This window comes from Budorcas taxicolor, chromosome 1 (assembly GCF_023091745.1).
Source record: "Budorcas taxicolor isolate Tak-1 chromosome 1, Takin1.1, whole genome shotgun sequence".
NCBI classification, from domain to species: domain Eukaryota; kingdom Metazoa; phylum Chordata; class Mammalia; order Artiodactyla; family Bovidae; genus Budorcas; species Budorcas taxicolor.
Genome location: NC_068910.1, coordinates 135,871,276 through 135,899,072, shown reverse-complemented (window position 1 = coordinate 135,899,072; position 27,797 = coordinate 135,871,276). Strand labels below are relative to the sequence as shown.

General features: G+C 37.9%; 2 protein-coding genes across 2 annotated transcripts in view; one reads left to right on the top strand and one right to left on the bottom strand.

The window, feature by feature from the left end:
• NCBP2 (nuclear cap binding protein subunit 2) overlaps positions 1-4,878 on the top strand; it is a 14,275-nt gene extending 9,397 nt beyond the window's left edge. The window contains exon 5 of the transcript XR_008200733.1: positions 4,832-4,878. The gene's annotated coding sequence lies outside the window, so the exon portion shown is untranslated. The remainder of the gene's footprint in view (positions 1-4,831) is intronic.
• On the bottom strand, positions 740-27,797 carry SENP5 (SUMO specific peptidase 5). Its single transcript, XM_052653590.1, has 9 exons — positions 26,288-27,797; positions 19,490-19,595; positions 19,198-19,336; positions 18,896-18,943; positions 12,766-12,843; positions 6,348-6,485; positions 3,379-3,462; positions 1,946-1,996; positions 740-1,071 (listed from the first exon to the last, which is right to left on the bottom strand). Exons 1-9 carry the CDS (start codon positions 27,795-27,797, stop codon positions 961-963), a joined length of 2,265 nt encoding a protein of 754 aa, XP_052509550.1. The 3' UTR covers positions 740-960.

The following is a 27,797-nucleotide window of genomic DNA, read 5'->3' as shown; positions in this document are numbered from 1 at the left end:
TTAGTCATTGGTTTTGAATGTTTATATTTTAAATACCCTTGAAATAGGTATTTGGCAAATCTTAATTTCTTCCATGTGGGAAAAAATACAGGGGAAGTGACAACTTGTAAGTTACTCTTGAGCTGGATTCTCATTTGTTCCACCACTAGTTTGACAGATACTAAATTTTAATGGGTCAAAACCAGAAGAATCCAAGGAGTTCAATGTTTCAGCAAAAGCTTTTTATAAGATTAAAGCATTTATTATAAATCTTAAAGCCAAGGCTGAAATCTCATTTGTGGAGATAATTGGACCCGCAAGGTCACTTTCGTTTTCTCATATCTTAACTCTTCGCAAGGCAGGCACTGTGCTTACAAGTGTGCCACCATAAATAGAACATACCAGTCAGTTTATAGCCACTTCCTTTTCATCCTTTAAAAGGAATGGGACTCACTGAAGAGAGAAGTCAGTGAAAGGTGCTGCTGGTAAAAATAAAACAGAGGACTGACTGTCAAAACCCCTCCTAGCTACCCCTTATGCCCCAGGGAACATCTACTACTCTCAGAGTTAGGTTCTATCAAAAACATCCTGCATTTTTAGGTTCTGGAATTAAAATTTAAACCTGTATTCAGTTCACGTCTAACTAAGTTTCAAAAGCTGCACCAAATCTACTAGGCTTTTTTTTTTTAATACTCTGCACTGCATGCTCTGTCTATATGCATGCGTTTGGATAATAAATATTAAATATGGGGGGGACACACACAGAATCCATAAAATTAAAAATGAAACCAAACTGAACATTAAAAAATAGTACATGGTCACTAGAGAAATGAGTTAAGGGCAGAAAATAAACTTGAGGTAACAATAGTGGCCCAACACCACTGATCTGAAATACCTGTAAAAATTCAAATAAGTGTTTGGAGATTCAAGTAACAAACCACCTGCTCCAACTTGGTCAGACTTCCCAGAGTCCCTGCTGATTCAGTCCATGAGCCGGCACTCACACAGCTCCTTGTAAATCCTCTTTCGCACTCGGGGCATGTCTTCTTGGGAAAACTGGAAAGGCTGCTCTAAGGCGAGGCACTTGCAGTACTGGAAAGGTCCCAGAAACACTTAAGTGGCATGTGGAGTTATGCATCAGCCCAACGCACCATTTTACTAGATGCAGACTTAACAGAATAGGGTCTAAGGCAAATGGTAAAATTGGTTTAGACCTGTAAAACATACTGTTTTAAAACATATACCTCCAAAAAAAAGTTACCTCCAAATTACAGTCAAGTTTTCAGGTAAGTATATGGCTTGGGATACTCCTTCCCTCCCCACTCAATACTGTGAAAAGCAAAACTGCCAGAGGGGCTCCAATTCTCAAGGTGAAACCTGCCAAGAATGCAGTCAAATCTAATATGGCCTTTAAGTGAGAACCTGAGTTTGTTTACAAACCCTGGACATTCATGAGTCATATGAGTGAGCCCATCTTCCAAGATCTTTGGAAATCTGTAAATAATGGATTATAAACTATGATTTCCTTCGTAAATATAATAACTTTTTCTATAGCTCTTTGAAACCTAAGGGAACCTGCAGCATGAGAAAGCGCAGTGTCTGAACGTGGCCCTTATTTAAAATCTAGTTAGTTTTTACTCTGGTAAAAGACTACTTGCCAGTGGTTAAAAAAATAGTTAATTCTGCAAATGCCAAGAGTGTATGATAGGACCGATGCAGGTCAGTCTCCAATGTGACTTGCCAATAACCTCTAATAATACACGGGTGATACCAATTATTTATCCTCAGCCTTAGAAGTGGTTCTTCCTAATGATAATATATGAAAATGCAAGAACTACTGCTTTTCAATGACAGGTTTGGGAGGAAAAGTGTTCTGTTACCTGTACCTAGTACCATGCACACATCAGCCTTCTCTTCTCTAAACCCAACAAGTTTATAAATTGTATATTAAAAAAAAAAAATTTACCTGGAGCACAAATACTCCACAGTCACTATCGTTTTTCTGTTGTGGAATACACTAAGGGGAAAAACAAAACAATTATTAAAATAAAATCAAGTGTTTCCTGTCAGATAAGAAAAGCTGCAGGAAACTTGTATCCAAGACAGCTGGTATATACCTCTGGTTTACAAAGTGTTTGAGTTTATGGTGGCACCTGGTCACATGAAAAGAGCTATCAATCAGTAACTTATAGAACATTTGCCTAACCATGAGAAATGGGAAGTCAAAAATCCTATTTTAAAACTTCCATGGATAATCAGTTTTGCTGTCAGTTCACTGACAATGGAATCAAAATGGAATTGTGACTCAGAGAACGCAGACCTGGACTCTGAATCCTTAGTACTAAATGCTGCTTGGCAGTCTTCACTCTTCATCTCGCATTTCACAACTCTCCTGTTCTTTTAAAGACACTGTAAAGGTAAACAGAATGTTTTCCAAAGAACTGGTTACTATAGTCTGTCTGCAGTGTTGAAAGATCCTGATTAAATTTAGGGGAATACCTGGATATACTGTTGGGTAAGTTCAGAATATTCACAAGAGCAATTCTGGTTTCAACTAATAAACTAGGGTATTTAAAACATGAAACCTAAGTTTAAAAGTTAGCATTTAGTTCAAGGATAAATGCATAAATCTTGTCCCTTTGGGTTTGGGTTAAAGGTTTATTTCAAGACTCTGCTTCTTTAACATTGTGTCATTGATCCAAATAGACCTGAGTTCAAGGACCTGATGGTCAATGGTTTTGATGAACTTTGGGGAAGGTCAGAGATGCTTCTGACTCCTAAATGACTTGCCTACCTCTGATTATAAGGATCAAATGAGATCATACATATAAAAACACCTGGAAAACAAAGCAGTGCCCCCTAAAATGCAAGACCCTGCTATCTGTGACAGAGTCACGAGGGTAGGCCTGCTTCCTCTGCCCCATGCACAGCTTTACTGTCTACGGCTAAACATAGTGCTGCTTCTAGACCATATTCAGAACTGAAGCTCTCAAGCCACTTGTCTTCCCCAAAGGCCTGGAAAGCAGCCCAGTGCACTTGCTCCCTTGGTGAATCCAAAATAGTCATGTCAGTATTTCTCTGGGTCTGTATGAATCATCTGGAAATAAGAGCCATGAGGCAAGAAGCAGATGTCTTTTTTTCAATAGAGCAACCATATCATCAGAAGCTGCCCCAGGGATGAAATGATTGAATTTACTTGCTCCAGCAAGCAGCGGGAAACTGGGCAGCCAGATGATGAATACTGAACTGAGGTTTACTCTGAGCTGCCTCCCTGCAGCCTCCAGACTCTCCTTTGGTTATCTTCATGATCCGTCTTCATATTCATTTAAAAACACCCACCCCTTAGATAATTTCAGCCCCTTGACATGCCTGGGTTTTCATTTTTTATCACTTACTTACCTTTGTAACAGCAGTCTGCCAACCCTGAAGAAATTCAGGTCTATTTTTTTCTCTGGCTTCAGTCAGCAAATACTTTCTTATATTCTGGTTAAAAAGAAACCACAACACAGATGCTGTGTTCCATCAGTTGGTGAAAAATGGAACCTGCCCACAGCAGATAGAAGCAAAGGAGGAGGCTGTGGCCCCACCACTGGGCAGAGTATGCATTAAAGAGTTTAGAGCTGGAACTTGACTTCAGACCTTTTTCACTTGATAGAGTGAAGGACTCAGACCTTCTATACTGTATGCACTTAAGACTGTGGACACTGGTATATGTTTTAATTAGACCTTTTTAATAAGATGGTCAGCCTTTTCCAGGAATAAGTCAGCTTGGTGAATTTGAAACTTAAAATGAAATACTGGCAAAACAAGAAGAGTGTCTTAATTACTGCCAATGCTTAACAGACAGAAGGAATCCATGGCAGAAATCATTAATAACTGAAACTAAATTTAAACATTCTAGCCTTAGATATATTCCATATTTATGAGGGCTGCAGGTAAAAGTATCACTCAGTTTCTAGAAAGTTATATTACTTAAACTCATCCTGGATACTAAATACAGTCAAGTCCAATGCTGAAATCTCTCCCAAGACAAAGCCTATTGGAGTTTCCACTTTTCCCCTACGCCCTCCACCTCTTTGTGCATATCTTTCTCTGCCTATCTTTTTGTAAGGGTGAAGTCAGAGGTTACATGAATTAAACTAACCCTCTGAAGGTGGAGGAGAAATGTGTATGTACATGTATATATACACAAGTGTATGTCTGTAGATTCGTATTTTTTTTCCCCATATATTGTATCATTCTGCAACTTGCCTTTTCAAACTTGGTAGGTCTTATAAATCTTTCCATGTTAAGACACAAAGATCTGTTGGGTTGGCCAAAAAGTTAGTCAGGTAATTCTGTAAGATGGTATGGAAAAATCCAAGCGAACTTTTTGGCCAACCAATACTGCTATTCTGTAACTGCTCTGGTCTGTGTAATAATGTGAATATATTACAGTGTATCTATTTAGCTACTCTGTTGGTAGAGCAAAGTTTAGTGCATTTTGATTTTTCACTATTATCAATAATGCTGCAATGAACACCCTGGTGTGTGCTCCATTCCTGTGTGCATACACAAGTACTTTTATGGAGTATATACCAAGAAACAGAACTAGTTTGTAATAGGATATGCATCTTTTTGACTTAAAAGGCACTTAGAAGCAACTAGAACTGCAGTTATTCCCCAAATGGCTGTATTAATTTATACATTCCACCAGAAAATATGAGAATGCCTATTTCCTTACACCCACTTTAGTACCATCAAACTTTTCCTAACATAATAGGCAAAAAATGGAACCCTGAGGTAATTTTATTTTATTTTATTTTTTTATTTTTCCTGAGGTAATTTTAATTTGTTGTTGTTCATTCACTAGGTCGTGACCGACTCTTTGCAACCCCACTGACTGCAACACATTTCCCATTTTCTGGTGAGCATCTCTCCATGGGTTTAACAGCTATTGGCATTTTTCCTAAAAATTACTTATTTTATCCTTTGTCCATTTCTTACATCTTTCTTTTTTTTACTCATTTGTAGTTCTTTTTATATTCTAGAAAGTGAATATATGTCAGTAACATTGTCTCCAAGTCAATCCCTTTTAACTTTATGACATATGTAAGTTTAAAATTATGACATAGTCTTGCTTTTTTGGTTCTGGATAAGAAGGCTTTTCATATTCTGAGAACAGAACATCTATATTTTAACTTTCATAGTTTTATGTTTTATATTTAGACCATTATTCCATCTGGAATTTGTTTTTCTTATATATGAATGGTATTAAACAGAATTTGTATTTTACTTTTCCAAATAGCTAACTTTCCCAAGGCATACATCAAATAGCCTGTCCTTCTTCAACTTTATCATTTACTAAGTTCCTACATATACAGGAGTTATTTCTAGATTCTTCATGTTGTTCCATCCATCTACTTGTCTACTCCTAACCAATTATTAAAATTTTGTGATATGGTTTGACATCTAGTAGACCTTCAGTTTTTTTCTACTTCAAAACTATTTTAGCTGTTCATGACTAAATTCTCGATGAGTTTATCAAGTTCCATTCAAAATCCTGAGAAACTGATTAGGACAAAAATTGGTTTACATTAGTTCAGGGAGAATTAATCTCCTAATATTGACTGTGCCTATCTTTCCATCTATTCAGATTTCCTTTATGTACGTTCGAGTTTTCATCTCAAAGAATGTCCCCTTTTCTGTTAGGGTATATTCCTGGGTAATTTACCTCTTTGTTGCTTTTAAAAATGAAATCTGTTTACATTTTCTAACTAGCTCTTGCTAGTGCAGGAAAATCAGGAAACATACTGTTTTTCTTGCTTTGTATCCTGCCATCTTGTTGAACTCTTATCAGTTGAACTCTAGTATTTTGCCAGCTGATCTCTCTTGGCTATGATTCATTCTACAAAAGTTATTTTGAAGATACAAACCAATTTTAGCTCTAGGAGAAACCAAGAAAAATTATTTCTGTTTGTTTTTTTGGCTGCACCTCACAGCATGCAGGATCTTAGTTCCCTAAGGGATCAAACCTGTGCCCCTTGCAGTGGAAGCATGGAGCCTTAACTGCTGGACCACCAGGGAAGTCCCAGAAAATGATTTCTATCCATATTCAAAATGTAGTTTAAAGGGAATGACTGAAAAAAAATCTGATGAAATCCAAATAGGACAGGTATCTCAGAGAGGGATCCAGATCCTGGACTGCTACCTCTTCCCATCTGGAGGTTCCTCTTATAGTCCATTTCTCTGCCAACATTTTGACATGCCATGACAGAAACTGATCACCTGTGGTACTGACTTCTGCTGCTCTATCCTAGAGCTGAGATACCATTTGGTCAATGACAAAATGAATAGGAAAAAAGGAGTGGGGGAGTATATTAACTTACCTCTACACAAAACTTAAAATGAATGCCTTGAGAATCATAAAATGAAATAATTCGATTAGAGAGTGTCACAGTAATGAGAGACCAGTGGACTTCCAGGTGAATAGGGATCAACAGAAGACTCTTTTTAAATAAATCCACCTGATCAAGAAAAATAAAAGAAATGCAGCCATCACCATGGGCTTTCCAAACCAACAAGAAACAGCAGTTTCCATTTACTAACCTTTCACCTGCCCAAGGTCATAAATCTAGGAAGTGAAGACAGAATTTGAAGCCAGATCTTAATCTAAAGCCAGATCTTAATCTAAAGCTTACTAGTTTATATCTAGTAAGCTAAAATACACAACAATAAGGAAACTGAAGGTACAGAAAGCACTGTTTTCCACTCAACCTGCTAACCTGTGCTTATTAACTACCTAACATGATTTAACTTATTTTTTAAGTGTAAATAATTTTCTTATATACATATTTGACCTAGAATCAATTCCTATCTAGGAAGGAACTGTGGTATTAGAAAACAACATAACCTTCTTTTAGCATTCTTGTAGAGACTCAGTATAATAAGACTGGTCAAGTTCAAATTGTAGCTCTGTGGTCAGAGGACTTTGGTAATTTGCATAGCTTCTTTGTGCCTTGATTTCCTCAATTACAAACTACAGATAACAATAGTATCCACTTTATGAAGTTGTTGAGAGTGACAATACATGTAAAATGCACAAAGTATGCTTAACCATTATATGTAGCCAATAAATCTTAGCTGTTACCATTATCACTACCTTGGATCTCTCAGTTGTCGAAATTGAGAAAAATATCCTTGATAATTATTTATATGTCCTTTATATCCCAATTCAAGCTTCATATCCTAATACATGTCCTTTAAAATCTAGAAGCACTCACTATACCACTTAAAATCCCAGTTGTGGACTGGATGATAAAGAAGTAGGTAGTCAACAGAAGGATGAATGGACTTCTTTCAGGTGTTTTTACGAGTATTTTAGTGATTCCTTGAGTTAAAACAATTACAAGACTATTTTAAACTAGATTCCTAGCAACTATTTCTCAAGGCTTCTTTGCTTTCTGATATTCAGATAATGTCCTGCTCTAGAAGAATCTTCCACTAGTTTACATGACCTTGGAACAAAGCACTTCTGCAAACCTGGGAGGTAAAGTAGACAGGAAATATTAAACAGGACAGACAACTGGTCCTTTCTGGCTCAAAAATTCTGAGTATCTAAAACAAGGAATCATATTTAAAATACAGTATTAAATGAGACCAAATTTACATTTTTCTTAAAAAGAAGCTTTTTAATTATAAGGCAATTTTAAAATAAAAATTACAAAGTATAGATAAAAAGATACACTTTGGTTTATATCTTTCCAGATCTTTTTCTTCTTTAATATATTAATTTTCACACACATACAACCTTATTACATACAATTAAGAATGATATGTGTGGTCAATTATATTATTGCTATCAATTATTTGTTGTCCTCGCTATAAGAGGGAGGCTCAAACGGTAAATAATCTGCCTACCTTGCAGGAGGCCCAGATTCGATCCCTGGGTCAGGAAGATACCCTAGAGAAGGGAATGGCAACCCACTCCAGTATTCTTGCCGGAGAATCCCGTGGACAGAGGAGCCTGGAAGGCTACAGTCCATGGGGTTGCAAAGAGTCAGACACAGACGTGACTGAGCAACTAACACTTTCAGTTCCCTGTAAGAGGATTATACAGAACTACCTATTGCCATGTGGCTTCACTGCCCCTCCCAGGGGGAGAAACGTAGTCACATGCTTTGCTTTAACCTATGCATGGTAAAGAGAAGTGAATTTATGTCATGACCAAGCTGGAGCTTCAAGAACCATCATGTAGCTCTAAGACTGACATGTCTCAAGATTAGGGGCTGCTCCTTCAGTCTGAATCTCATTAATGGAATAAAGATGAAAAAACATAGCACCATGTCTTAGATACAGAGAAAGCATTTGATAAAACTTAACATCTATCTATGATTAAAAGCTGTCAGCAAACCACAAATAGGAGGTATCTTCCTTAACTTGATAAAGAGTATCTATAGATCATTTATGAAAATCTCATAGAATCTACAAAAATCTCCTAGAATCAGTGAGTGAGTTTGACAAGTCACAGGATACAAGGTCAATATAGAGAAATCAACTGTATTTCTCTATACTAACTGCAAATAATTGAAATGTAACATTTTAAAAATTCTGTTTATAGCAGTTTCAGAAATACCTGATACATTGAGGTGCAAGATCTGTACACTAAGATTTAAAAAATATTGCTGAAAAAAATTAAAGATACAAATCAATGGAAAATATACCATGTTTATAGACTGAAAGACAATACTGTTAAGGCCTCCATTCTCTCCAAATGAATGTACAGATTAAACACAATCCCAATATAACCCAGCAAGTTTTTTAAAAGTAGAGATTGACAAACTGATTCTGAAATTTCGACAAGAATGCAAAAGGACCTAGAATTGCCAAAGCTATCTGAAAAAGGCAGCTAAACATGGCCATTTACACTGATTTTAAGACAAACTGTAAAGACAGTGATCAAGACAGTGTGGTATTAGCATAAGAACAAAGAGATCAGTGCAAAAGAACAAAGTCCAGAAATAGACCCACACATATATGGTCAATTAACTTTCTCCAAAGATGCCAAAGCAATTAAAATGGGAAAGAGAAGTCGTTTCAGGAAATGCCACTGAAACAACTGGATATATATCAGTTCAGTCGCTTAGTCGTGTCTGACTCTTTGCGACCCCAAACTGCAGCACGCCAGGCCTCCCTGTCTATCACCAACTCCCGGAGTCCACCCAAACCCATGTCCATTGAGTCGGTGATGCCATCCAACCATATGGGGGTGGGGGGGGAATCTTGATCCCTACCTTATGATTACACAAAAACTGAGATGCACCAGAGATGTAAATATAAAACCTAAAACTATAAAGCTGTTAGAAAATATATGAGGCAAATATTTCTTAGACTGGATATAGAAAGCAAGACTATAAAAGAAAAGAGTATGGTAAATTAGATTTCATAAAAATAAAAGTCTCTATTCATCAAAATGCATGTTAAAGAAATAAGGAGAAAAGTTAGAGACTGACTGAGACAAAACAATAAAAAATATAGATTTGACAGAAGACTTATATCCAGAACTCAAGGACTTCTTTATAATACTTTTCATTCTTATCATTCACTCATTTTTTTATTGAGTTGGTGAGGTTGTTTCTTACTGATGTGTAGAAGCACTTATATATTTAAAAATAGTTCTTTGATATTTGATATAAATATACATTTGATATCAAATATTTGACATAAATATCAAATATTTTTCCCAGTTTACTATTTATCTTTTTATATAGTTGAATTAATTCATTTTTCTTTTATATCATCAGAGTTTTAAGTTGTACACAGAATGGACTCTGCTGCTTTGAGATAAATTTTTAAAAATTCTGCTGTGGATTTTCTTTGTACTTTCATTGTTTCACTATTTGTTGCATTCCAAATTCTTGGTTGCTCCATAATTTTTCTTAATGTAATCAAACTCAGTACTTAATTCTTCTATTTTTCCTTTTTTCTTTAATAATAATAGCATTTATGACTATTTTTTTTTTCTCAAAAGAGATTTCATTTTATTCCATAGCGGCTGCTAAGATTGTGTTCCCTTTTCTGTCCTTTACTATATAATCTATTGTCCTTTAGATCCAAGGGTTATATCAAGTAATATGTATATTTGTGAACATTTTAAAGATTTCTTTAGATACCTTTTATTATTTATTTTTAATTTGATTGAACTCTGGTTAAGGAATAGTATATGTAATAATTTTGGCCAAGTACATGACCAGTTTTTACAAATGTTTCTTGGATATAAGAATAAGTGTATATTCTCTTTTTTGAGGGGTATAAAGATCTGTTAAACCAAAAACACTGGTTGTATTTTTTATATATGATCTTATTTTTTATCTGCTAGATTTGTCCAACTATGAAAGAGGTCTCTCAATATCACTATTTGCCAAATTCTCCTTGCTTTTGTAATCACTGTTGTATCTCCTATATACTAAAATTTTATCACAGTGTACTTTTCACCCTAAGTTCTACCTCTTCTGCTGTTAATACTACTGTTCCTCCTTGTTGCTTGCCACCGCCACTCCTTCCTTTTGGTTTGCATTTGCCTAGTACCTGTCACTTGACTTTCAAGCTTTTTCATATTATTTTATGTTTGTTTCTTATACACACATATAGTTGGATTTTCTGATTTAATCCAATCTGAGAGGGTCCATGGGATGGAACAATTTAATTTATTATATTTAATGAAATGACACTGAATTATACTTGGCTTTATTCCTTCAATTTCATGTCATTTATTATTCAGAAAAATTTCCATGCTATTTACAAGACATACCTTGTTTTACTGTACTGTGCAGATACTGCATATTTTATGAATTAAAGATTTATGGCAACCCTGCATAGATAAAGCCTATTGGCACCATTTTTCCAACATTTGTTTACTTCATGTCTCTTTGCCACATTCTGGTAATTCTTGCAATATTTCAAATTTTTTCATTATTATTATATTCATTATAGTTATTCATGATCAGTGATCTTTGATATTATTGCTCTAACTCACTCAGGCTCAGGGGATGGTTAGCAATTTTTTTTTTTTAAGCAAAAAGCATACCTTTTAATTAAGGTATGCACATTATTTTTTTTATCCATAATACTACTGCAAACATAAGGGACTATTGTGTAAACATAACTTTTATATGCACTGGGAAAACAAAAAATCTGGTGACTCACTTTTTTGCAATATTCACTTTATTGCCGTGGTCTGGAACCAAACCAACAATACCTTCAAGATATACCTGTCTAACCTTTCTCTACTCCATACAACACATGATCATCTTTCCTCAGCTATGTAACTTCTCCTGGTTAAGTAGTATCCTATTATATGGATGTATATACATATCTTTATTTATATGTATTTTATATTTACTTTCATTTATTTATTTGGCTGCACCAGGTCTTAGTTGTGGCACTTGCAATCTCTGTTGCAGCATGTGGGATGGATCTAGCTCCCTGACAGGGATCAAACCCTGCATTGGGAGCCCAGAGTCTTAGCCACTGGATCACCAAGGAAGTCTCGGACATATATTTTTCATTTGACCAATCCCCTACTAATTAGCCGTCCTCAATTTTTCTAAGATAAACACCACCACAGCCTATCGAGTGGCACAAGTTACATGGTCAGAAGTCATCTTTCACAATTCCTCTTCTTCATCCCTCATAACCTACTCATCACCAAGTCCTGTTAATTTACTTCCTAGGTCACACTCGTATTTGTGAACAACTCCCATCTCTTCTACTATTGTAATTTAAAGTACAGTTAATCTGCAGTGGCCTCCTACTCACATCAACTTTGCTCCCACATTCATCCATCTTCAGTGCCACTAGAGCAAAATACAAATTGGATGTTGTCACCTAAAACCCTTCAATAGATTCTTACACATTTAGGATAAAACTTACAATGCAGACCACAAGGCCCTGCATCTCTGAATCAGATTCACTTCATGCCACTCTCATCTTTGGTCTTTGCAATCCGGCTATTCTTTCTTCTCCCATGCTTCTTACCAGCATAATATAAAAATGATGACCACTTAATGTGTGTTTATCATGTGCTTACTGATTTACATGCATTCTCATTTAATTCTCACAAGATAAATATAACTGACATTCCCATTTTTTAAATGATAAAACTAAAGCTTAAGGGAATTAAGTAATTTGCCTAAGGTCTTACAACTATTTAAGTGGCTGAACCAGGATGTGAACCCAGGTCTAAATCCTGAGTTCATTATTTCCCCAGATGTGCACTCTTCAATTTAGTTTATCTTGGCACTACTGATGATGCCTTGCACAAAAAACCTACCTAGCAATGTTCAATCAGCTGTTTGTACTTTGCAAAAATAATTTACACCCACAATTACATAAGCCTTAATATCAAAAATAGAACATAAATAGGCTTTTAAAATAATGTTTCTGACACAGTCAATGAATAAAGAGAAATTAAGGTTGGAAAGAACCTTAGGGATTGCTTTATCATTTTGTTTTTATAAATAAGCAATCTGAAGCCCAATTTAATCTTATCTAAGTTGCACAGCCAGCTAATAATAGTGTCAGAACCTTTAACTTCCAATCCAGTGCTTTCTGTTATAGCAGATTCCAGTCAACTGGATAGACTGAGAAATTTTACTAGTGTCTTGTCTTTCAAACAAAAAGATTTAAAAGAAATAATAAAAAGCAACTTTAAGTCAATGGGCCTGTTTCTACTATGTATCATATTGGCAGTAAAGATAGCTTCATCTGCATTTCAAATTTAGAATAAAAAAGAAATAAAGCAAATACCTTTTTAGTCCATCTTTTTACTCCATTATATCCTTTGGTAACCAGCTGTCTATGAAAAAAGCTGTTGAAGAAATGAACCTAGAAAGACATCAAATACAAGCACTCAAGATTATATTAGGCTGTGTCAGGACTTAAATTCACAACAAAAGGGAAATTTAAAAATCCCTGAATGTAAGACAGACAAAAAAATGAGGAAAAGTTTTTTGTTAAAAATAATGACAAAAACATACATTACAGCAGTTCACAAAAGACTCTTTCAAATTTTCATTAGAATGACCTTACAGATGTGGTATCTTATCAAAACTGGACTGGGGCAGTAAACAGATGACCTGAATCCAATCAAGTAAAGAAACAATCTGATAAATCTTGTCAAATCAGGTGATAAAGTTGAAAAAGGCTATGAAAGAAAAAGGTAACAGTTACCTTGAACTCAAGGGATGGGAAGTACAAAACTAATTTCATTTGAGGAATGTGGATTTGTAGACTCCTATAGTCATCTCTTCAAGAAAATTAGAGATACCAAGGGAACATTTCATGCAAAGATGGGCTCGGTAAAGGACAGAAATGGCATGGATGTAACAGAAGCAGAAGATATTAAGAAGAGGTGGCACAAATACACAGAAAAACTGTACAAAAAAGATCTTCACGATCCAGATAATCACGATGCTGTGATCACTCACCTAGAGCCAGACATCCTGGAATGTGAAGTCAAATGGGCCTTAGAAAGCATCACTACGAACAAAGCTAGTGGAGGTGATGGAAGTCCAGTTGGGCTGTTTCAAATCCTGAAAGATGATGCTGTGAAAGTGCTGCATTCAATACGCCAGCAAATTTGGAAAACTCGGCAGTGGCCACAGGACTGGAAAAGGTCAGTTTTCATTCCAATCCCAAAGAAAGGCAATGCCAAAGAATGCTCAAACTACCACACAATTGCACTCATCTCACACACTAGTAAAGTAATGCCCCAAATTCTCCAAGCCAGGCTTCAGCAGTATGTGAACCATGGACTTCCAGATGTTCACGCTGGTTTTAGAAAAGGCAGAGGAACCAGAGATCAAATTGCCAACATCTGCTGAATCATGGAAAAAGCAAGAGAGTTCCAGAAAAACATCTATTTCTGCTTTATTGACTATGCGAAAGCCTTTGACTGTGTGGATCACAATGAACTGTGGAAAATTCTGAAAGAGATGGGAATACCAGACCACCTGACCTGCCTCTTGAGAAGGTCAGGAAGCAACAGTTAGAACTGGATATGGAACAAAAGACTGGTTCCAAATAGGAAAAGGAGTATGTCAAGGCTGTATATTGTCACTCTGCTTATTTAACTTAAATGCAGAGTACATCATGAGAAACGCTGGGCTGAAAGAAGCACAAGCTGGAATCAAGACTGCCAGGAGAAATATCAGTAACCTCAGATATGCAGATGATACCACCCTTATGGCAGAAAGTGAAGAGGAGCTAAAAAGCCTCTTGATGAAAGTGAAAGAGGAGAGTGAAAAAGCTGGCTTAAAGCTCAACATTCAGAAAACGAAGATCATGGCATCTGGTTCCAGCACTCCATGGGAAGTAGATGGGAAACAGTGGAAACAGTGTCAGACTTTAGTTTTGGGGACTCCAAATTCACTGCAGATGGTGGCTGCAGCCATGAAATTAAAAGATGCTTACTCCTTGGAAGGAAAGTTATGACCAACCTAGACAGCATATTCAAAAGCAGAGACATTACTTTGCCAACAAAAGGCCGTCTAGTCAAGGCTATGGTTTTTCCAGTGGTCATGTATGGATGTGAGAGTTGGACCGTGAAGAAAGCTGAGCGCCGAAGAATTGATGCTTTTGAACTATGGTGTTGGAGAAGACTCTTGAGAGTCCCTTTGACTGCAAGGAGATCTACCCAGTCCATTCTAAAGGAGATCAGTCCTGGGTGTTTATTGGCAGCACTGATGCTGAAGCTAAAACTCCAGTACTTTGGCCACCTCATGCGAAGAGTTCACTCATTGGAAAAGACTCTGATGCTGGGAGGGATTGGGGGCAGGAGGAGAAGGGGACGACAGAGAATGAGATGGCTGGATAGCATCACTGACTTGATAGACATGAGTTTGGGTGAACTCCGGGAGTTGGTGATGGACAGGGAGGCCTGGCGTAATGCAGTTCATGGGGTCGCAAAGAGTTGGACACGACTGAGCGACTGAACTGAACTGATAGTCATGCAAGTGAAAGTGGCTTAGTCCTGTCCATGTCTTTGCGACCCCATGGACTGTCCATGGAATTCTCTAGGCCAGAATACTGGAGTGGGTAGCCTGCCCTTCTCCAGGGGATCTTCCCGACCCAGGAACTGAACCGGGGTCTCCTGCATTGCAGGCGGATTCTTTACCCACTGAGCTATCAGGGAAGCCCAATAGTAACTATAAAAAGGTCACTGCTAACACTGAAAAAATTACTCTAGTCATATGGCACATCATGTTCTGGATCCTTGGCCTTTTTAAAATTCTGGCTTATAAATGAGTATCAGCTCACCAGAGAGTAAACATACTATGGTCTTCAAGTGTTTACTCAGTAACTTTGACTCACTTGAGATGAAAAGCTGAGGTTCTCAGGATGTGGCCATCAAACCAGCAGTGTAAGTATCATCTGCAAACTTGTTAAAATACAAATTCTCAGGCCCCACTAAAGACTTAATAAAGCAGAAACTATGAGAGTAGGCTCAGCAATCTGGTATCTGAGGATTCTAATGCACATTTGTTTTGAGAACCAGGGAGCTTTAGGTATCCACAAAAATGCTTATAGTAGCCATCTCTAGGCAGTGATTCTCAAACTTCTGAGTGCATCAGAAACTGAAGGGCTGATTAAAACAGATTGCTAGGACCCACTCTCCAGTTTCTGACTTACCAGAAATTTTGGATGGATCCAAAAATTTGCGTGTCTAGTAAATTCTCACATGATGCTGATGCTGCTGGTTTGGGGACTGTACTTTGAGAACTACTTTCAGTTAGTTCAGTCACTCTGTCGTGCCCGACTCTTTGCAACCCCAGGGACTGCAGCACACCAGGCTTCCCTGTCCATCACCAGCTCCTGGAGCTTGCTCAAACTCATGTCCATCAAGTCAGTGATGCCATCCAACATCTCATCCTCTGTCGTCCCTTTCTCTTCCTGCCTTCAATCTTTCCCAGCATCAGGCTCTTTTCAAATGAGTCAGTTCTTCACATCAGATGGCCAAAGTATTGGAGTTTTAGCTTCAGCATCAGTCCTTCCAATGAATATTCAGCACTGATTTCCTTTATGATGGACTGGTTTGATCTCCTTGAAATCCAAGGGACTCTCAAGAATCCTCTCCAACACCACAGTTCAAAAGCATCAATTCTTTGGCACTCAGCTTTCATTATGGTCCAACTCTCACATCCATATATGACTACTGGAAAAACCATAGCTTTGACTAGATGGACTTTTGTTGGCAAAGTAGTGTCTCTGCTTTTTAATATGCTGTATAGGTTGGTCAAAGCTTTTCTTCCAAGGAGCAAGTGTGTTTTAATTTTATGGCTGCAGTCACCATCTGCAGTGATTTTAGAGCCCCCCAAAATAAAGTCTGTCACTGTTTCCATTGTTTCCCCATCTATTTGCCATGAAGTGATGGGTCTGGATGCCATGATCTTCCTTTTTTGAATGTTGAGTTTTAAGTCAACTTTTTCACTATCCTCTTTCACTTTCATCAAGAGGCTCTTTAGTTCTTCACTTTCTGCCATAAGGGTGGTGTCATCTGCATATCTGAGGTTATTGATATTCTTCGGGCAATCTTGATTCTAGCTTGTGCTTCATCCAGCCCGGCATTTTGCATGATGTACTCTGCTCTCTAATGTAAATAAGCAGGGTGACAGTATACAGCCTTGACGTACTCCTTTCCTGATTTGGAACCAGTCTGTTGTTCCATGTCCGGTTCTAACTGATGCTTCTTGACCTGCATACACATTTCTTAGGAGGCAAGTAAGGTGGTCTGGTATTCCCATCCATTTAAGAATTTTCCATAGTTTATTGTGATCCACACAGTCAAAGGCTTTGGCATAGTCAATAAAGCAGAAATAGAAGTTTTTCTGGAATTGTCTTGCTTTTCGATCATCCAGCGGATGTTGGCAATTTGATTTCTGGTTCTTCTGCCTTTTCCAAATCTAGCTTGAATGTCTGGAAGTTAACATACTGTTGAAGCCTGGCTTGGATAATTTTGGGCATTACTTTGCTAGCATGTGAGATGACTGCAGTTGTGCACAACAAAGAATTGAACATTCTTTGGCACTGCCCTTTTTTGGCAATTGCCCTTTTTTGGGATTGAAATGAAAACTGACCTTTTCCACTGCTGAGTTTTCCAAATTTGCTGGCATATTGAGTGCAGCACTTTCACAGCATCATCTTTTAGGATTTGAAATTGAAGTTCAGCTGGAATTCCATCACCTCCACTAGCTTAGTTGTAGAGATGCTTCCTAAGGCCCATTTGACTTCCCATTCCAGGATGTCTGGCTCAAGGTAAGTGATCACACCATCATGGTTATCTGAGTCGTGAAGATCTTTTTTGTGTCGTTCTGCGTATTCTTGCCACCTCTTAAAATCTTCTGCAGGTCCATACCATTTCTGTCCTTTATTGTGCCCATCTTTGCAAGAAACGTTCCCTTGGTATCTCTGATTTTCTTGAAGAGATCTCTAGTTTTTCCCATTCTGTTTTTTTCCACTGTTTCTTTGCACTGATCTCTGAGGAAGGCTTTCTTATCTCTCCCTGGAAGAGAGGTAAGAACTCTCTTTGGAGAGAGAGTTGGAACTCTGCATTCAACTCTTTGGAACTCTGCATTCAAATGGGTATGTCTTTCTTCTTCTCCTTTGCCTTTAGCTTCTCTTCTTTTTTCAGCTATTTGTAAGGCCTCCTCAGACAGCCATTTTGCCTTTTTGCATTTCTTTTTCTTGGGGATGGTCTTGATCACTGCCTCCTGTACAATGTCACAAGCCTCTGTCCATAGTTCTTCAGGCACTCTATCAGATCTAATCCTTTGAATCTATTTGTTACTTCCACTGTATAATCATTAAGGGATTTGATTTAGGTCATACCTGAATGGTCTAGTGGTTTTCCCTACTTTGCTCAAAAATGTGCATTTCTAGTAAATTCCCATGTGATGCTGATGCTGCTGGTTTGGCGACCATACTTTGAGAACCACTTTCAGTTGTGTCTTTTTTATACCGTGAAGGTTTAGAATTAAATGTAGTGGTAATAAAGGGAAACTATAGTTTTGAAATGAATACTTTTATGTTAAAAATCATCTGTATGTTTAGACTTACACTTTGATTAAGAGAATTAGACAAAATAGAGAATCTGACAGATTAGCTTCATGATTCCAATTTAAAATGTTTAATCAACTTTTTATTTTAAGTGGAAAGTTATGACATTTTGTCTCTATCAATAAAGTGTTGGAATCTGAGATTCCTTATATTTACCTGTTTAAATGATTAGACTTATGAAAGTTTATAAAGTACTTAAAAAGGTTTTGCTTTATTGGAAAGGTTTTGCTTATTGAAATTAATGGCTACCAATCAGGCAATCAGTATTCAGAAACAAAATATATTAAATTAAAAAAATAGCTTTTTGATATGTAACTAAGCTCTTAAGGGAATTTTAGAGTTTAATGGGGGTTAGTTTGTATTTAAACTGAGTAGCAAAGATTAATCCAAGAAAAAGTGAAGATGAACACACTTTACTACATTTTTAAAGAGAATAAGACATTAAGGTAAAAAAATTCTTTAAGTTAAATTTAAATGCTTAAAGCAAACAGTCCTTTTTGTGCGTGTAAAAAAAAAAAAAAGCCTCCCTAAGTTATCAAAAATACACCCACTCTGAAATAAATAAGCAGGAAAACATTGGCATGACTTTATGCTCACATGATTTTATAGAACTTATGCCCAATTCTAGCACATGATCAAGACAAACATCTTTTAAAAAATCTAAGAAATATCAAATAATTACATACAATTTTTTAAAAAGAAAAAGCTTTTTTAATATAAATTTATTTATTTTAATTGGAGGTTAATTACTTTACAATATTGTATTGGCTTTCTTTCTTTAATACATAGGACCCTCTCTCCTATAGAAAAAGTTTTCACTTACTTTGTCTGGGACTGCATCCATTATCAGCTCACCATACATATTTATGACCTATAAAAAGTCAATATAAAACCCATTAACCCCACATACAATTCAGAACATCCACTCAGAAGGAATAACATAGCTACTGCTAATAGTAATCAAACCTTTCTAATACCAGGTGAGTGAACAGTCACTATAGTAAGGAATGAAGAATACTTGATTCCAAAAGATAATTGTGAGGCCAGCCCAGAGGCTGCATTTTACACTTCATTGTCCAACATCCTCAGCAACTTTTCTATGGTGAGAATATACAGTACACTCACCTGGTCATTCAGCCAATTCTGACCATCCAGGGTTGCTAGATCATCCATATCCAGCATGTGCTTATTGTAGAAGATGCGGAAGTTGCATTTTTGATGTCTGGCCCGATAGTTTGTTATTTCCCTATTGATAAACGGTTTTCTGAAACAGAAATATTTTGAAAGTAAAAGAACAACAAAAGTTTAACTCAGTTTATTGTTAAGTATCAGGTTTTTTTTTTTTTTAATCAAGAGAAAAGTCCTATAAGCCAATAATTTTCTTTTCAAGGGCTTAACTTAAGCATTATTGACAAACCTATTAGAAAAGTCTTCATTAAAGACATCTTTTAATCTTCCAAGGACATCTTTTTCACTGAGTGGGACCAAACTGCCATACTTCTTCATAACCTCATCTAGGAATCCTTAAATAAAGGAAGAAAGAAAAGTTAAGATGGAAACAGCCGTTTTCAGCAAAGTCACTGTCCTGATACTTAACCTATACCCAACATATAACATATGTTTAAATTACATTACTAAATGTATTATACTAAAAAGAAATCTTTTAGAAGATAAGGTATCATTTCACTTTGGATTGCTAGAAAGAGAATAGCTAGCTGAAATTAAAGATTGACATTTTTCAGTAGCTTAGCCTTGGGGAAGAAGTCTATCTCCTAAAGGTAAAATCTAAACGGTTTAATCACCTGGTTAAATGTGTCTAGCACATTTGGTAACTGAAGAAATTATCTTTTTAAAATTTACAATTAGAGGGAATTGTTGAGATCACTGTCAGTTGTATTTACTATTGATAAAGGTATGAAATTTCACATCTCAACAGAGGACGAATTCTAAGACATTTTTAATATCATACAATTTGATAGCTATTATACAAGCTGGAATCAAGATTTCCAGGAGAAATATCAATAACCTCAGATATGCAGATGACACCACCCTTATGGCAGAAAGTGAAGAGGAACTAAAAGCCTCTTGATGAAAGTGAAAAGAGGAGAGTGAAAAAGTTGGCTTAAAGCTCAACATTCAGAAAACGAAGATCATGGCATCTGATCCCATCACTTCAAGGGAAATAGATAGGGAAACAGCGGAAACGGTGTCAGACTTTATTTTTTTGGGCTCCAAAATCACTGCAGATGGTGACTGCAGCCATGAAATTAAAAGACGCTACTCCTTGGAAGCAAAGTTATGACCAACCTAGATGGCATATTCAAAAGCAGAGGGCTATCTAGTCAAGGCTATGGTTTTTCCAGTGGTCATGTATGGATGTGAGAGTTGGACTGTGAAGAAAGATGAGCCCAAAGAATCGATGCTTTTGAACTGTGGTGTTGGAGAAGACTCTTGAGAGAGTCCCTTGGACTGCAAGGAGATCCAACAAGTCCATCCTAAAGCAGTTCAGTCCTGGGTGTTCATTAGAAGGACTGATGCTAAAGCTGAAACTCCAATACTTTGGCCACCTCATGCAAAGAGTTGACTCATTGGAAAAGACCCTGATGCTGCGAGGGATGAGGGCAGGAGGAGAACGGGACGACAGAGGATGAGATGGTTGGATGGCATCACCGACTCAACAGATATGAGTTTGAGTAAACTCCGGGAGTTGGTGATGGACAGGGAGGCCTGGTGTGGTGAGGTCGCAAAGAGTCAGACACGACTGAGCGACTGAGCTGAACTGAATACTTATGATACTGCATAACCCTATGAGGTGAGCTTAACTGGATAATAGCTGGTGAGGCACGTTTTAAAAGAGGAAACAATTAAAGGATGACGACTTAGCCAGAATACAGGCTAGTCTTTACATCAATTTAAGTAACATGTATATGCATTTTAATGGCTTCCAAGAGGATCCACTGAAGAAATATACCTAAAGATATCCTAGGAATTAAAACCAGGATATTAAGTAACTTCAGAGAAGCTGAGAGAAGGCTTAGAGGCTCACAGAAGAGAGATATGACTTAGGCTATTCATTGATGCTGAGTGGGGAAGAGCAACAGTCTGCTAACCATCAGTCTGACAGTTAAGTCCACTGTGTGTAGACAGAAAAAAATGAGGACTGTAAGTCACTTATTTTCCTCTTTCTGACTTCAAGAAGGGCCTCTGTTAAGCATCAATATAAAATGGACAAGAATGATCACAACAAAGTCTGTTCTAGGCAGGGAGTGTTTTGTACGCGGCAGGAGCAGACAAAGGTGTGGAAAACTTACTTTCCTCGTTTTACTCTCCCACCAGAGGCTCCCAATTTGAAAGGCTTAAGACAAGAGTATAGTAAGAAAAGTTGCTTGCCTACGTCTGGTTCTGGTCTAGGATTTAGCCACACAGAAGAGAAAGGGAGTTCTGTGTTCCAGTTTAGTCAGAGGAGGAAATGAAAATTTGGAGCTTCTAAACTAGGAATTCATTCAGCCTTAAGTTTGCCAATAAGATCTAGTAGGCACCATTCATATAAGCTGTGTGCTGTGCTCAGTCATATCCGACTGTCTGCAACCCTATGGACTGCAGCCTGCCCAGCTTCTCTGTCCATGGGAATTCTCTAGGCAAAAACACTGGAATGGGTTGCCATCCCCTCCTCCAGGGGATCTTCCTGACCCAGGGATTAAATGGGATCAAACCCAGGTCTCCCGCTTTACAGGTGGGTTCTTTACCAACTGAGCTACCAGAGAAGCCTGGTAAGTTTGCCTATTGAACTGCATTCCATAATCATGCAGAAAAGATGAATTAACAAACAGCATTAGAAATACAAACTAAATCTCTTATTCACAGCTGAAATTCATTTTGGTCTAAAGAATGCAGTAGGAATCCATTTTTTTCTAAACAGCTACATGTAAAAATAACACAATAGTCTAGAAAACAGGATTGAATATTTTCATAAACTTGAAATGGGAAAAAGCTCTGAGTACTTTTTCTAGTATATGACTGTAAACATTTTAAAATAATGTGGCAGCCACCTCATAATTCCTTTAGAATTTTTATGCCCTTCTGAAGATGTATATCTTAAAAACCTAAGTAGCAAACTATATTCATTCTTCTTGAAGCTGCTTTTTTACATTCAACACATTAATTTTTTTCCTAAGTTAATTCAAAACAATCTGCTGCTGCTGCTGCTGCTAAGTCGCTTCAGTTGTGTCCGACTCTGTGCGACCCCATAGACGGCAGCCCAACAGGCTCCCCCGTCCCTGGGATTATCCAGGCAAGAACACTGGAATGGGTTGCCATTTCCTTCTCCAATGCATGAAAGTGGAAAGTGAAAGTGAAGTCGCTTAGTCGTGTCCGACTCTTCGCGACCCCATGGACTGCAGCCTACCAGGCTCCTCCATCCATGGGATTTTCCAGGCAAGAGTACTGGAGTGGGGTGCCATCGCCTTCTCAAAACAATCAGTAGTCCATTAAATTGATTTGCCATATTTTAACCAATTCTCTACTGACAGCCATTTAAGTTCTTACTTTTTAGCTGTCTAAATAATGTTACAATTAAAGCCCTCAATATATCCTCATTCTAATGTTTTCTTAGAACACAGTTGCTAAAATTAAAATTTCTGGGTCAAAGGACACGTGTACCTAAACTTTTCAAATTTTCACTTACAAATTTTCTTATCTGTACTTATGAGATTTTAATGTTTATGGAATCAAACCAGTATATGTATTTTTTTATTGCTTCTGAGTTTTCTATCATGCTTTAAAATGTCTTATTATTGTTAGATTGGGCTTCCTTGGTGTCTCAGTGGTAAAGAATCTGCCTACCAATGCAGGAGATGCAGATTTGATCTGGTTGTGAAGATCCTCTGAAGAAGGAAATGACAACCCACTCCGGTATTCTTGCCTAGGCAATCCCATGGACAGAGGAGCCTAATGGGCTACAGTCTATGGGGTTGCAAAGAGCTGGACACAACGACTAAACAACAGGCTTTCAGTACTTGCTGAGATGCCATGATTTTTCTCTTTTAGCCTGTTAAAATAAGTATAGGTCACTAAATGTGTAAAAACTATAAAACTGTAAAAACTCCTATATCCTCACGTTATGCTACAGTTTAAGTCTAGGATACATTCAGTTTATCAACTTTTTTTTGGAAGTGCTCCATCTATATTTGTAAGTTAATTGATTGTTGTTCAGTCACTCAGTCACGTCCAATTCTTTGCAATCCCATGGACTGCAGTATGCTAGGCTTCCTTGCCCTTCACCAACTCCCGGAGCTTGCTCAAACTCATGTCCATCAAGTTGGTAATGCCTTCCAACCATCTCGTCCTCTGTTGTCCCCTTCTCCTCCTGCCTTCAATCTTTCCCAGCATCAGGCTCTTTTCAAATGAGTCAGTTCTTTGCATCAGGGGGCCAAAGTATTGGAGTTTCAGCTTTGGCATTAGTCCTTCCAATGAATTTTCAGGACTGATTTCCTTTAGGATTTGACTAGTTAGATCTCCTTGAAGTCCAAGGGAGTCTCAAGAGTCTTCTCCAACACCACAGTTCAAAAGCATCAATTCTTTGGTGCTCAGCCTTCTTTATGATCCAACTCTCACATCGATACATGACTACTGGAAAAACCATGGCTTTGACTAGATGGACCATTTTTGGCAAAGTAACATCTCTGTTTTTTAAGACACCATCTAGGTCTGTCATAGCTTTTCTTCCAAGGATAAGGCTTCTTTTAATTTTATGACTGCAGTCACCATCTGCAGTGATTTTAGAGCCCCAAAATAAAGTCTGTCACTGTTTCCATTGTTTCCCCATCTATTTGCCATGAAGTGATGGGACCAGATGCCATGATCTTTGTCTTTTGAATACTGAGTTTTAAGTCAAGTTTTTCACTCTCATCTTTCAGCTTAATCAAGAGGCTCTTTAGTCCCTCTTAGCTTTCTGCCATAAGGGTGGTGTCATCTGCATATCTGAGGTTATTGATATTTCTCCCAGCAATCTTGATTTGGGCTTGTGCTTCATCCAGCCCAGCATTTTGCATGATGTACTCTGCTATCTAATTTAAATAAGCAGGATGACAATACAGCCTTGATGCAGTCCTTTCCCAATATGGAACCAGTCCATTGTTCCATGTCCAGTTCTTACTGTTGCTTCTTGACCTGCATACAGGTTTCTCAGGAGGCAGGTAGGATGGTCTGGTATTCCTATCTCTTTAAGAATTTTCCACAGTTTGTTGTGATCTGACACAGTAAAAGGCTTTATCATAGTCAATGAAGCAAAAGTATATGTTTTTCTGGAATTCTCTTGCTTTTTCTATGACCCAACGGATGTTGGCAATTTGATCTCTGGTTCCTCTGCCTTTTCTAAATCCAGCTTGAACATCTGGAAGTTCTTGATACAAGTTAATTGGTATTTGCAGGTAAATGCTAACCTGTTCAGATTTAGAAATCATGGTTCTGCTAACCTCACAGCAGGAAAATTTGTCTTCATTCTACTACAGCATAAACAACAGGGAAAAGATTTTTAAATATTTTTCTAGGACTGTCATTTTGTGGGAAAACATTTTTTATACATACTGGACTTCCCAGGTGGCACTACTGGTAAAGAATCTGCCTGCAGTTCAAGAGATGCAAGAGATGCAGGTTCAATCCCTGGGCCGGGAATATCCCTTTGGGGAGGAAATGGCAACCCACTCCATTATTCCTGAGTGAAAAATTCAATGGATGAAGAGCCTGGCAGGCTACAGTCCATGGGGTTGGGGTTGCAAACAGTCAGACATGAGCGAGCATGCACATATAACCGGTGGAAAAAACAAAATGATCAGAATCGTTTAAACCAGCAAGAAGTAACTCTCCTAATTCCCCCCAAAAGCCACTTATAACAATTTAATATATGTGTCATGTCCTACTGGAGAAGGAAATGGCAACCCACTCCAGTATTCTTGCCTGAAGAATTCCATGGACAGAGGAGCCCAGCGGGCTACAGGACATGGAGGTGTAAGAGTCAGACAAGACTTGGTGACTAAACCAACCAGTCACGTCCTATACAGGTGCATATGCATACATATATACACGCACTCATATGTGCATATGTATCTTTTAACAAAGTGGCCTCCTGTTCTGCTATTTGCTTTTTTCACTTTATATAAACAATGGTCAGTATCAAGATACAGGTGGAATTTATTCTTTAACAGCTTCACGGTATACTGCCTAGACATGCCATAAATTCTAAGTCCATAGCAACAGTTGTTTTAGTTATCTTCAGTGTTGCACTACTAAGACAATACTATAAGTAATGTCCCTCTACAAACATATTTGTACTCTTCCATCTCTTAGCCAAATGGCAAAAAGGGGAATGGGGCGAAGACTGATACTGCCATGCTGTCTGCCAGAAGTGTTTATACCAAACAGCTTCATGGGGTAGGTTTTGACAGGAAGACATTAAAGCATGATGTAAAAACTTGAGCCATAAAGGAAAGACAGATACATTTTAGCAAGTAAGAGTTGAAATTTTCTGTTAGACAAAAATATTATACACAAAGTCAGGGTACTGAGGGCTTTTACAAAAATTTAAAACCTTTAAAATTATAATGATACTAAAGACTATGAGGCTGTAAGAATCAGTGTATCCTGTTTGTTGCTACATTCTTAGAGCCAGCACTGGTACACAGAAGCTTCTCATACACTAACCAAAATATAAAAATTCAATAGGAAAATAGGCAAAATAAAATTATATACAAACAAAAAATGGCAAGCGACTACAGAAAAACACATTCAAACTTTAAACTTAAAAAGACAAATTAAGACAATTCTCATGTGATCTATGAGACTGACAAAATTTCACAAGTGCAAACTAGTTTAACTGTGAATGGATAATTTAACAGTTCTCTTAAAGTTTCAAGTGTAAGTATTCTTTCACCATTATTTCTACTACTAGGAATTTAACTTACAGAAACAATCATACAAGTATAAAGAAGTAATTTCATTGTACCACTGTTTATAGAAGGGAACGACTAGAAGCAACACGAGTGTCGTCGATCAAAAATCAAATCAAAACCGTGGAACATCTATGTAATAATATAAAAGGAAAATGTCTAATTGCTTAAAGGGAAACTTGTGGAAGGAAAAAAGAAAGGCCTCTCCCAGAAAGGATAATATACAGCAGGTGTGGGCTGGAGACGGGGGTAAAATAAAGAAGAGCGCATACCAGAAAGGCAGATTGACAGCTGCTCATCATCCACTGGAGAGGTTTTCTGACTGTTCTTCCCACCTCCCACTTGGTTTTCTAGTTTGAGTCCACTGCACGTCAGAGGAGCCTCCAGTGGACTTTTACAGTAAGGGTGGTCCAGCAACTTAGAGCTAAGAATATTCTGCTTGAAAGAGCCATCCTCATCCATCTGGCACGAGCTCTCATTCTGAACAGTCTCTTCAGACACAGGCCCATCTACACTCCTCACAGACTGATCTGCCCCGGACACTGACAGTTTTACTCTGTCATCACTGACAGTACTTGTCCGATTTTCCTGACCCAGAGCCGTAACTTCTCTCTCGGTTTCCAAGATGAACACGTTACTAGAATGATGTTCTGGTAAGGGGATGTCATGAATCAGCTCTGTATACTCCCACTTAGGAGAGGAACAGGGTGACTGGTCCCAGGTGTATGTGGCACTGCCATTCTGTTGGTCAGGGAATGCTTCATCTAAACTAAGCTCCTTGTCCAAGAGAGGGCTTCTTTTAGCGTGGCCCTCGGGCACATGAGAGTTCTTTCCCTTCACCACAGCATCGCTGTCCATATCTGGAAAGTATGGTGGACGCTGACAAGAAGGGTCTTTAGGTTCCGGGGAAGGGAATGGGCCGCAACTGCCACCCTCGCCGTTCTCCCTAAGGGTCTCTTGATGGTCCCCAGTGACCTGCACCCAGCTTTGCTGGGCTTTTTTTAGCTTGCAAACTTTGCTTTTTGTTCTGAAGTGCTGGGATCTGAGAATCTTGTACCGAAATCTAATCATGGACAATTTCTCATACATCATATGAGGAGATACTTTTATTCTTCTATGCTGGTTAAGCTGAAATTTTTTTGGAATCAAGGGTCCCCCGTTCCTGTGGTGCACCAGCCCTGGGTAGCAGCCATAACAAAAGCGCTTTCTCTTATGGGTGCTTAAGGTGACCACAATTCTGTCACTCTCACCTGGATTCTGGCTCTCCCCACTGAACTTCATAGGAAAATCAGAAGCTTGTGGCTCCGTCTTAGGTCTGTGACCATTGGCCTGACCTAAAACACTATTTACTGCTAAGTCAGCAGCTGCCTTCAAGAGACTTTTCTCTCCAGAATATTCATGATCAGAGTTCTTTGCTGATGACAGCAACTTCTCTGCCTGGAATTTCAGGAAGGTCCTTGAGGAGGAAATGAAGTGCTTGGTGTCCTTTCTTTTCACTTTAGAGGCAGAAGTACAAAGATTCTGGACAGCCACATTGCCTTTTGTCGTAGCAAAAAGTGGTTCATCCTGGATCCACGTTTTCTGGATTTGAAGGGCCTTCTTTCTGCACTGGAAATGCCTCAAATGCCTGCTCCAAGTAACTGGCCTTCCCAGCTTGGCTTTCAGAATGCACAGGTGTTGGTGAAAGTAGAACTTCTTAAAGCCTCCAAACCCAGTATTCCATTTCTCAGAAAAGGCTAGGTGGATTCCTTTCCTCCATAGAATTTTCCTCTGTTTTTTCAT